The sequence below is a fragment of the Scyliorhinus torazame genome, chromosome 2 (assembly GCF_047496885.1).
Source record: "Scyliorhinus torazame isolate Kashiwa2021f chromosome 2, sScyTor2.1, whole genome shotgun sequence".
NCBI lineage: Eukaryota > Metazoa > Chordata > Chondrichthyes > Carcharhiniformes > Scyliorhinidae > Scyliorhinus > Scyliorhinus torazame.
The window spans coordinates 39,182,904-39,194,945 of NC_092708.1; the positions used below are offsets into that span (position 1 = coordinate 39,182,904).

The 12,042-nt window shown below is 47.9% G+C and overlaps 1 protein-coding gene across 6 annotated transcripts in view; it reads left to right on the forward strand.

Moving 5' to 3' along the window:
- ptpn4a (protein tyrosine phosphatase non-receptor type 4a) overlaps window positions 1-12,042 on the forward strand; it is a 428,661-nt gene that overhangs the window by 394,748 nt on the left and 21,871 nt on the right. For all 6 annotated transcript variants that reach the window (XM_072470160.1, XM_072470166.1, XM_072470164.1 and 3 more), the window contains one exon: window positions 2,324-2,452. In XM_072470160.1, coding sequence (XP_072326261.1) covers window positions 2,324-2,452 — 129 coding nt within the window. The remainder of the gene's footprint in view (window positions 1-2,323; window positions 2,453-12,042) is intronic.

The following is a 12,042-nucleotide window of genomic DNA, read 5'->3' on the forward strand; positions in this document are numbered from 1 at the left end:
CCGGGATTATCCTTGCTACCCTTCTTAAACAGAGGAACAACATTGGCTATTCTCCAGTCCTCCGGGACATCCCCTGAAGACAGTGAGGATCCAAAGATTTCTGTCAAGGCCTCAGCAATTTCCTCTCCAGCCTCCTTCAGTATTCTGGGGTAGATCCCATCAGGCCCTGGGGACTTATCTACCTTAATATTTTTTAAGACACCCAACACCTCGTCTTTTTGGATCACAATGTGACCCAGGCTATCTCCACCCCCTTCTCCAGACTCAACATCTACCAATTCCTTCTCTTTGGTGAATACTGATGCAAAGTATTCATTTAGTACCTCGCCCATTTCCTCTGGCTCCACACATAGATTCCCTTGCCTATCCTTCAGTGGGCCAACCCTTTCCCTGGCTACCCTCTTGCTTTTTATGTACGTGTAAAACGTACCATGCGGTCTGTGAGGAGCTCCAGTTGGGTGCACTTTCTGCAGATGAAGCCATCCGGGACACTGGAAGCCTCCCGGACCTGCCACATCTCACAGTCAGAGCACAGCACCCCTCTAACTGACATTGTGTCAATTAATTAAAATTAAAATTAAAATTTGTCTTTTTTAAAAATACTTTTTAAAAATGTCAAAGTTACTGTCAACTATCTGTTTCCTAGCACTAGATTTCTAATAGAAATGCGATAGCTAACTATAGTACTCTCCGATCTCTGGCTTAGATATCCCTCTAAATTATAATTAAGTTATTATGTTTAATTAGTTACCAAATACTAGCCACTCTGGCCACAGCTTTTCTGTGATGTCACTTCAGTTTCCCCCTGACACACACAATTTGAAAAAAGGTATAAAAGTAAAAATAAGTAAAAATCACTTACTTACCTTCTGAGTGTCTTAGATGTTCTCAGGTTCTCTCGCTGACAGAGACTGCTCCTCCACCTCCGAACCTTGACCTGCACAATGCTAATAATATAATAATAATATAATATGGCACTTACCTCACACCAATGGGTCTTATTATTAGGTTAGAGGAGGAGGGCGGGTGGGAGACACTACACGTGTAGTGTCTCGGGTTTCCTCTCCACCAGAATTTATTGGTTGCGGGGGGGGGGGGACTTCCCAGAGGTCCGCGGGTCGAACTTCCGGTTCCCGCCTTATATAAAAACAAATCAAATTGCTTTTTGGGAAATCTATGTCCACCACATCTACACTCGTATGAAGGAGCTACGCTCCGAAAGCTAGTGATTCCAAATAAACCTGTTGGACTTTAACCTGGTGTAGTAAGACTTCTTACTGTGCCAAACCAGTCCAACGTCAGTATCTCCACATCGTGTTAATGTAAGCCTACTTGTGACAATAATAAAGATTATAGATTATTACATAGAACAGGTTCCCAATTATCCACATTTGTTACTTCTTCAAAGAACTCAAATAAGTCAAACGCAATTTCCTTTTCACAAATCCCCTGTCTGATTGCATCAAGATTTTCTAAATGCCCTTGTACAACCTCCTTAATAGATTCTCACATTTTCCCTATGACAGATGTTAGGCTACTGCCTTGCAGTATGCTGCTTTCCGCCTCTCTTCTCTTGAATAGAGGAGTTGCATCTGCTTTTTTTCTAACCTGATGGGACCTTTATGCATTGAAGGTCACCTCAAGACCCGAGGATGCAGGCCATCTAGTTTTGGGGACTTGTCGACTTTTAGTTCAAATGGTTTTCTCAATACCATTTTCTTGGTGCTATTGGTTGTCTCTAGTTCCTCCCTTCACTTCGCCTCTTAATTTATAAGTATTTTGGGGATGTCATTTGTGTCTTCTACAAAATATCTGTTCAATATTTCCGCCATTTCCATATTTACCATTAATTCCCCAGACTCTTGCTAGAGGTCCAACACTCCCTTTAATTACTCTCTTTTAAAATATTTGTAGAAACTCTTACTATCTATTTTTATATTTCTAATGAGTTTTCTCTCGTACTGTAATTTCCCCCCCCCCTTTTTATCTTGGCCTTGTCTTTAATGAATCTGCTCTGTAATGTGTCCATTTTAAAATATTTCTGGGTAGATGCATCCAATAAACAAGAATTTTGTGATTGCATTTGAATGTCTCCATACTGTTCTTGGTCATGCAGTTAGTTCAATACTTTGTAAATCCTTCCCTACTTTGGTGCACCTCTGCAGCAAGTACTGATAAGATTTAAAAGTTGAATGGTTAGCAGTTTGTGTTTTTGTACATGGCATTCCTGACTTAGGCAGTTTTGTACAGCGAGTTAAATTTGGAAAGCAGGTTTCTTTAACAAATTAAATTATATTTACATGGTTTAGCTTTCTCTACTTAGGTCAAGTGTCATCAGTATTGGCCTGAACCTTCTGAAAATGCATCGTACGGGAATTTTGAAATTGGTTGCCACTCAGAAGAGGGAAATCCTGCATATGTCTTCAGAGAATTGACTTTAACAAATTTAGAGGTAAGTTAAGTGTACTGAGAAAGGTAACTTGGATTGGATTGGATTTGTATATTGACACGTGTACCCAGGTACAGTGAAAAGTATTTTTCTGCGTACAGCTCAATTTTTAAAATAATTAATAATCTTATTTGTCACAAGTAGGCTTACATTAGGGAGAAAGTACAGACCCCGCACAGACAGTGACCCAAGTCAGGAATCGAACCTGGGACCCTGGCACTGTGAAGCAACAGTGCTAACCACTGTGCTAATGTGCCGCAAACAGATTATTTAGTACATGAAAAGAAAACAAAATACAGAATAGGGCAACACCGGGTACACAATCTGCAAGCACACCTGTAGCGCTTCAGTCTCCAGCGTCTGCGTACCACCTGGCCATGCAGGCCTGTTTTATTTGTACTGTATGTTGCTCTGCTCCGATTGCTGATGGCAGAATATTTGCTAATAGTGGCATTGGGAATTTAGATGCTACAAGCGGAACATGAGTGTTAAGCTTGTCTAAACATTTTAACCTGCCTCAGTGTCTCTAATATGGATTAAATATCTTAATAACAAATACTTGGGTTTTCTCAGGCCGTGCATAATGACATGTTGCTTGTAGTAGAATAGGCAAAAATTGTAAAAAGCATCATAAGAAATCTATCTTGTTGTGAGCTGCCAAATCCAGTAACAGAATTTTACTTCAATGGTGTCAGTTGGAATCTCAGCACAACTCATACAGGAAGTTCTTAATGAGCCATGTTTATTGTCTTCCATAATAATAAATTTTATTTAAATCTATAATAATAATAATTGCTTATTGTCACAAGTAAGCTTCAATTAAGTTATTGTGAAAAGCCCCCAGTTGCCACATTCCGGCGCCTGTTCGGGGAGACCGGTACGGGAATTGAACTCACACTGCTGGTCTTGTTCTGCATTACAAGCCAGCTGTCTTAGCCCATTGTGCTAAACCATCCCCCAAACCAGGGATTTTAAATTAGTTCATCCATTGATTAGGGATTTTAAATTAGTTCATCCATTGATTAGCTAAGTTATGTGGATCAGGAAGATCCTGGGTTCAATCCGTGGCCTATGCTGTCAGCTGATCTTGTCAGGGAACTGCAGCCAACTGATTTTCTTATTCTTCAAGGCACTACAGTTGACCAGCGTCACTTCAGAAAAGGCAAACTAACTATGGTTCCTAATCATGATTGCTATTTGATAAATGGGGGGACAAACTGGGGACAGAAGTGGGCTGGGGACTCTGGAGCGAAGCACTGAGCAGACCAACTCCACCTCCTCCTGCGCAAGGCTCAGCCTCATGTGGCTCAAAGTGGTGCACAGAGCGCATCTAACCAGAACCCAAATGAACAGGTTCTTCCAGGAGGCAGAGGACAAATGTGAACGTTGTCAGAGAGGCCCGGTCAACCATACCCACATGGTTGTGAGCCTGCCCCATGCTTGTTGGAGCTCTGGACAGCCTTTTCAGAGGCAATGTCCAAGGTTGTGGGGGTGAGGGTGGAGCCGTGCCCAAAAGTGACAATCTTTGGGGTATCAGAATAACAAGAGCCACATATGGGGAAGGGGGTCGACGCTCTAGCTTTCGCTTCCCTAATCGCACGCCAGAGAATCCTACTCGGCTGGCAATCATCAGCACCACCCACAGTTGCAGACTGGCGGGCACACCTGGCAGAATTTCTCCACTTGGAGAAGATCAAATTCACCATCCGAGAGTCGGAGGAAGGCATCCTTTAAGCATGGGAGCAATTTGTCGGCCTGTTCCAGGACCTCTTTGAGGCCAACAATAACTAGAGAGGAAGAAAACATTTAAACAAAAGATCAGAAGAAGACTGACAGGAATACGCAACCCAGGGGGTTGGTGAGGGGGGGGGGGTACCTGAGGGGACCGGGAGGGGCCCTTTGAAGTCCACGCTTAGTCGCTCAAGGGCCCAGAGGCTTTCACCAGGCGAGACAGTGAAAACAGCGCGAGAGCTGAGTGAGCCGGGACAGTGAAAACAGCGCGAGAGCTGAGTGAGCCGGGACTTTGAAAACAGCGCGGGAGCTGAGTGAGCCGGGACAGTGAAAACAGTGCGGGAGCTGAGTGAGCCGGGACAATGAAAACAGCACGGGAGCTGAGTGAGCCGGGACAGTGAAAACAGCGCGGGAGCTGAGTGAGCCGGGACAGTGAAAACAGCGCGGGAGATTTAAAAAGCGCGGGAGCTGTGAGTCGGAGCGGAGATTTTAAAAGATCGCGGCCTAGTTTCGGGAGCCGTTCGGAGGAGGAGGAGCAGTCTCTGTCAGGGAGAGAACCTGAGAACATCTAAGACAGTCAGAGGGTAAGAAGGTAAGTAAGTGATTTTAACTCATTTTTACTTTTATACCTTTTTCAAACTGAAGTGACATCACAGAAAAGCTGTGGCCTGAGTGGTTGGTTGGGAATCTACACTAAATTTAAAAAATTAAGCATTGGTAACTAATTAAACATAATTACTTAATTATAATTTAGAGGGATATCTAAGCCAGAGATCGGAGAGTACTATATTTAGCTTTCGCATTTCTATTAGAAATCTAGTGCTAGGAAACAGATAGTTAACAGTAACTTTGAAAAAAAATTTTAAATATTTTTTTTTAATTTTAATTAATTGACGCAATGTCAGTTAGAGGGGTGCAGTGCTCTGACTGTGAGATGTGGCAGGTCCGGGAGGCTTCCAGCGTCCCGGATGGCTTCATCTGCAGAAGGTGCACCCAACTGGAGCTCCTCACAGACCGCATGGTTCGGTTGGAGCAGCAATTGGATGCACTTAGGAGCATGCAGGTGGCGGAATACCCCTTTGGATACTGTCGGAAGGGATAGCCTATCAGGGGAAAACAGCAGCAGCCAGAGCAGTGGCACCACGGCTGGCTCTGATGTTCAGAAGGGAGGGTCAAAGCGCAGAAGAGTAATAGTAATAGGGGACTCTATAGTCAGGGGCACAGATAAGCGCTTCTGTGGATGTGAAAGTGACTCCAGGATGGTATGTTGCCTCCCTGGTGCCAGGGTCCAGGATGTCTCCGAACGGGTAGAGGGCATCCTGAAGGGGGAGGGCAAACAGGCAGAGGTCGTTGTACATATTGGTACTAACGACATAAGCAGGAAGGGACATGAGGTTTGCAGCAGGAGTTCAGGGAGCTAGGCAGAAAGTTAAAAGACAGGACCTCGAGGGTTGTAATCTCGGGATTACTCCCTGTGCCACGTGCCAGTGAGGCTAGAAATAGGAAGATAGAGCAGCTAAACACGTGGCTAAACAGCTGGTGTAGGAGGGAGGGTTTCCGTTATCTGGACCACTGGGAGCTCTTCCGGGGCAGGTGTGACCTGTATAAGAAGGACGGGTTGCATCTAAACCGGAGAGGCATAAATATCCTGGCCGCGAGGTTTGCTAGTATCACACGGGAGGGTTTAAACTAGTATGGCAGGGGGGTGGGCATGGGAGCAATAGGTCAGAAGGTGAGAGCATTGAGGGAGAACTAGGGAATAGGGACAGTGTGGCTCTGAGGCAGAGCAGACGGAGAAGTTGCTGAACACAGCGGGTCTGGTGGCCTGAATTGCATATGTTTTAATGCAAGAAGTATTACGGGTAAGGCAGATGAACTTAGAGCTTGGATTAGTACTTGGAACTATGATGTTGTTGCCATTACAGAGACCTGGTTGAGGGAAGGGCAGGATTGGCAGCTAAACGTTCCAGGATTTAGATGTTTCAGGCGGGATAGAGGGGGATGTAAAAGGGGAGGCGGAGTTGCGCTACTGGTTCGGGAGAATATCACAGCTGTACTGCGGGAGGACATCTCAGAGGGCAGTGAGGCTATATGGGTAGAGATCAGGAATAAGAAGGGTGCAGTCACAATGTTGGGGGTTTACTACAGGCCTCCCAACAGCCAGCGGGAGATAGAGGAGCAGATAGGTAGACAGATTTTGGAAAAGAGTAAAAACAACAGGGTTGTGGTGATGGGAGACTTCAACTTCCCCAATATTGACTGGGACTCACTTAGTGCCAGGGGCTTAGACGGGGCGGAGTTTGTAAGGAGCATCCAGGAGGGCTTCTTAAAACAATATGTAGACAGTCCAACTAGGGAAGGGGCGGTACTGGACCTGGTATTGGGGAATGAGCCCGGCCAGGTGGTAGATGTTTCAGTAGGGGAGCATTTCGGTAACAGTGACCACAATTCAGTAAGTTTTAAAATACTGGTGGACAAGGATAAGAGTGGTCCTAGGATGAATGTGCTAAATTGGGGGAAGGCTAATTATAACAATATTAGGCGGGAACTGAAGAACATAGATTGGGGGCGGATGTTTGAGGGCAAATCAACATCTGACATGTGGGAGGTTTTCAAGTGGCAGTTGAAAGGAATTCAGGACCGACATGTTCCTGTGAGGAAGAAGGATAAATACGGCAATTTTCGGGAACCTTGGATGACGAGAGATATTGTAGGCCTCGTCAAAAAGAAAAAGGAGGCATTTGTCAGGGCTAAAAGGCTGGGAACAGACGAAGCCTGCGTGGAATATAAGGAAAGTAGGAAGGAACTTAAGCAAGGAGTCAGGAGGGCTAGAAGGAGTCACAAAAAGTCATTGGCAAATAGGGTTAAGGAAAATCCCAAGGCTTTTTACACGTACATAAAAAGCAAGAGGGTAGCCAGGGAAAGGGTTGGCCCACTGAAGGATAGGCAAGGGAATCTATGTGTGGAGCCAGAGGAAATGGGCGAGGTACTAAATGAATACTTTGCATCAGTATTCACCAAAGAGAAGAAATTGGTAGATGTTGAGTCTGGAGAAGGGTGTGTAGATAGCCTGGGTCACATTGTGATCCAAAAAGACAAGGTGTTGGGTGTCTTTAAAAATATTACGGTAGAAAGGTCCCCAGGGCCTGATGGGATCTACCCCAGAATACTGAAGGAGGCTGGAGAGGAAATTGCTGAGGCCTTGACAGAAATCTTTGGATCCTCGCTGTCTTCAGCGGATGTCCCGGAGGACTGGAGAATAGCCAATGTTGTTCCTCTGTTTAAGAAGGGTAGCAAGGATAATCCCGGGAACTACAGGCCGGTGAGCCTTACCTCAGTGGTAGGGAAATTATTGGAGAGAATTCTTCGAGACAGGATCTACTCCCATTTGGAAGCAAATGGACGTATTAGTGAGAGGCAGCACGGTTTTGTGAAGGGAAGGTCGTGTCTCACTAACTTGATAGAGTTTTTCGAGGAGGTCACTAAGATGATTGATGCAGGTAGGGCAGTGGATGTTGTCTATATGGACTTCAGTAAGGCCTTTGACAAGGTCCCTCATGGTAGACTAGTACAAAAGGTGAAGTTACACGGGATCAGGGGTGAGCTGGCAAGGTGGATACAGAACTGGCTAGGCCATAGAAGGCAGAGAGTAGCAATGGAAGGATCAGTGCTGGGACCTTTGCTCTTTGTAGTATATATAAATGATTTGGAGGAAAATGTAACTGGTCTGATTAGTAAGTTTGCAGACGACACAAAGGTTGGTGGAATTGCGGATAGCGATGAGGACTGTCGGGGGATACAGCAGGATTTAGATTGTTTGGAGACTTGGGCGGAGAGATGGCAGATGGAGTTTAATCCGGATAAATGTGAGGTAATGCATTTTGGAAGGTTTAATGCAGGTAGGGAATATACAGTGAATAGTAGAACCCTCAAGAGTATTGAAAGTCAAAGAGATCTAGGAGTACAGGTCCACAGGTCATTGAAAGGGGCAACACAGGTGGAGAAGGTAGTCAAGAAGGCATACGGCATGCTTGCCTTCATTGGCCGGGGCATTGAGTATAAGAATTGGCAAGTCATGTTGCAGCTGTATAGAACCTTAGTTAAGCCACACTTGGAGTATAGTGTTCAATTCTGGTCGCCACACTACCAGAAGGATGTGGAGGCTTTAGAGAGGGTGCAGAAGAGATTTACCAGAATGTTGCCTGGTATGGAGGGCATTAGCTATGAGGAGCGGTTGAATAAACTCAGTTTGTTCTCACTGGAACGAAGGAGGTTGAGGGGAGACCTGATAGAGGTATACAAAATTATGAGGGGCATAGACAGAGTGGATAGTCAGAGGCTTTTCCTCAGAGTAGAGATGTCAATTACTAGGGGGCATAGGTTTAAGGTGAGAGGGGCAAGGTTTAGAGTAGATGTACGAGGCAAGTTTTTTTACGCAGAGGGTAGTGTGTGCCTGGAACTCGCTACCGGAGGAGGTGGTGGAAGCAGGGACGATAGTGACATTTAAGGGGCATCTTGACAAATACATGAATAGGATGGGAATAGAGGGCTACGGACCCAGGAAGTGTAGAAGATTGTAGTTTCGTCGGGCAGCATGGTCGGCACGGGCTTGGAGGGCCGAAGGGCCTGTTCCTGTGCTGTACATTTCTTTGTTCTTTGTTTGTTCTTTGAGCCTTGTCTGGTCAGTAGAAGTGCGGTTTGCACTCCGCACAGATCTGGCAAGCCTTGGTCATGGCCTTGACCTCCTCGGTGGAGTACGGTAGATTGCGGGACTTGATGAAATGAGCAAGCCGGGTGACAGAGGCCATCGTGGATGGTCCGCAGACGATCTTTCTGCGCGTTGGCGCACATGCAGCGGGACAGGGATTCTGGGGACTCATTGAGCTTCCCCTGACGATATGTAATATCGTACGCATAGGTGGAGAGTTCGATCCTCCACCTCAATTTTATCATTTTTAATTTTGCCCCGTTGTGCGTTATCAAACATGAAGGCTACCGACCGTTGGTCAGTGACAAGGGCGAACCTCCTACCGGCTACGTAGTGCCTCCATTCCCGCTTGGTCTCCACAATGGCTTGTGCCTCCTTCTCGACTGCAGAGTGCCGAATTTCCGAGGCAGTGAGGATCCGGGAGAAAAAGGCTACTGGCCTGCCTGCCTGGTTGAGGATAGCAGCCAGGGCGACATCTGATGCATCGCTTTCTACCTGGAAGGGGATGGTTTTGTCCACCGCGTGCGTATCGCCCTTGATACGACTGAAGGCCGACCGGGCCTCAGCCGTTAGGGGAAAAACTGTGGTCTTAATGAGTGGTTGGGCTTTGTCCGCATATCTGGGGACCCACTGGGCATAATAGGAAAAGAGCCTCCAGCACCGTTGGAGTGCCTTGAGGCTACTGGGAAGGCACTCCCCCCGCCGGCTATGCGGTCGGTGTCTGGGCCTAGGACTCCGTTTTCCACGACGTAGCCGAGATGGCTAGTCGGGTTGTGTGGAAAACGCATTTCTATTTGTTGTAGGTCAGATTGAGGGCCCGGGCGGTCTGGAGGAACTTTTTCAGGTTTGTGTCGTGGTCCTGCTGGTCATGGCCGCAGATGGTGACCTTGTCCAAGTATGGGTATGTAGCCCGTAAGCCATACTGGTCCACCATTTGGTCCATCGCCCTTTGAAAAATGGAGACCCCATTTGTGACGCCAAAAGGGACCCTGAGGAAGTGAAAAAGACGACCGGCTGCTTCGAAGGTCGTGTAGGGGCGGTCCTCCGGGCGGATAGGGAGCTGATGATAGGTGGGTTTTAGGTCAACCTTTGAGAATACACGGTACTGGGCGATCTGGTTAACCATTTCTGCTATGCGGGGAAGGGGGTACGCATCGAGCTGCGTAAAACGGTTTATGGTCTGACTATAGTCCACCACCATTCGTTTCTTTTCCCCAGACCGGACTACCAATACTTGTGCTCTCCAGGGGCTGTTGCTAGCCTCTTTGACCCCTTCTTTCAGTAACAGCTGAACCTCTGACTTGATAAAAGTAATATCTTGGGCACTGTACCGCCAACTCCTGGTGGCAACGGGCTTACAGTCGGGGGTGAGGTTCGCGAAGAGGGGGGGTGGTGAGTGTTGCCAGGCTGCATACTGTGAGTGGGGGCAGGGGTCCGCCGAACTTCAGTGTCAGGCTTCGGTGGCTACACAAAGTCCAGACCGAGCAGCAGGGGGGGCGCAGAGGTGAGGAGGATATAAAGTTTGAAACGGGCGTATTCGGCGCCGTGGATCGCAAGGTTCGCGACACAATACCCCGTGATTTGGACCGAGTGGGACCCGGACGCGAGGGCGATAGTTTGTGAGGTGGGATAGGTGCGCAAGGAGTAGCGCGTTACCATTTCTGGGTGAATAAAGCTCTCCGTGCTCCCGGAGTCAAAAAGGCAGGGGGTGTCACGCCCGTTGATTTGGACCTGCATCATGGAGTTCCGTAGGTGCGTTGGCCGTGATTGATCGAGAGTGATCGCTCCCAGTTACGGGTAGTCTGAGTCCTCCGTTGAGTCGGACTCACAAAATGGCCGCCCGGAGTCACAAAATGGCCGCCACCGTCGGTTGCACGTGTCGGATTTTGATGATGGCCGCCCCATGACTCTCACGAGGCTGATGACGTGTCAGAAGGGGACGTGTCTGGCCGGTGCGCAGCCCCGTTGCAAGGCCTGTGGGCCTGGGAGCTCGATTTTTGGGCCCGATGAGACTTTTGGTTCTGGTACTTGGACCCAGCTAGTCAGACCTTTGCGAAGTGCCCCTTTCCGCAGTCGTTGCAGATAGCGGAGCGGGCTGGGCAACGCTGACGGGGGTGCTGGCCTTGCCCACAGAATAGCACGGTGTGCCCCCGGTGTGAGCGGGTTGCTGTGCGGCGCAGGCCTGTAACGTGGCCGAGTGGAGGGGATCGAGAGGGGCTCGCAAGGTCTGCGGCGTATGTGCGGAGATTATGGTGGGCCACTTCCAGAGAGGAGGCGAGCATTACCATGCCTTGGAGGTCTTTTGCTCCGTCTTCGAGGAGTCGCTGCCTGATGTATGTGGATCGTATACCGGAGACGAAAGAATCTCGGATGTGCAAGTTCATATGGACTTCTGCCTTCACCTCCTTGTGGTCGCAGTTCCTAGCGAGCGCGGTGAGTCTTTCCACGTACTCGTCCAGCGTTTCCCTGGAGCGCTGCCGGCAGGTCGAGAGCAAATGCTGGGCGTGTACCTCGTTTATTGGCTTAACAAAGCGCTTCTGCAGGATTTTGACTGCTGCCTCGTCCGTGGTGGCCTTTTCGATCACGGAGGAGAGACTGTGGCCACCCGGGCATGTAGTAAGCTCAGCTTGCGAGGTCCGTCGACTGGAGAGTCTGAGGAGTTCAGGTAGGCCTCAAAACACCGAAGCCAATATTTAAAAAATTTCAGCGGCCTCCAGCGACCGAGCGTCCAAATTGAATTTCTCCGACTTTAGACCGCTGTCCATCTTGAAGTAGTCTGCTAATTAAATTGAGACACCCTCAATTACATCTCGAGAGATGATTGGTAATACAAAGGCTTTAATTAGCAGAGAACCAGACAGCTACTGAGCAGTGTGCTCACTGCACACTGCCCACTGAACATTAACTTATATATGGCTCCCTGGGGGGTGGAGCCAGAGGCGGAGTCCCCCAGGGTTCCAAACCCGGTCTTGAAGGGATCATTACATTAAAGGTGCAGTATTCAATCATCACAGCTGTCATTGGGTCAAAATCCTGAAACTCCCCTCCCAGCAGCACTCTGGCTGTACCTGCGCACATGACTGCAGCAGTTCAAGAAGGCAGTTCAGCTGCACTTTTTCAGGAGCAATTAGGGAAAGGCAATGAAAACTGGCCG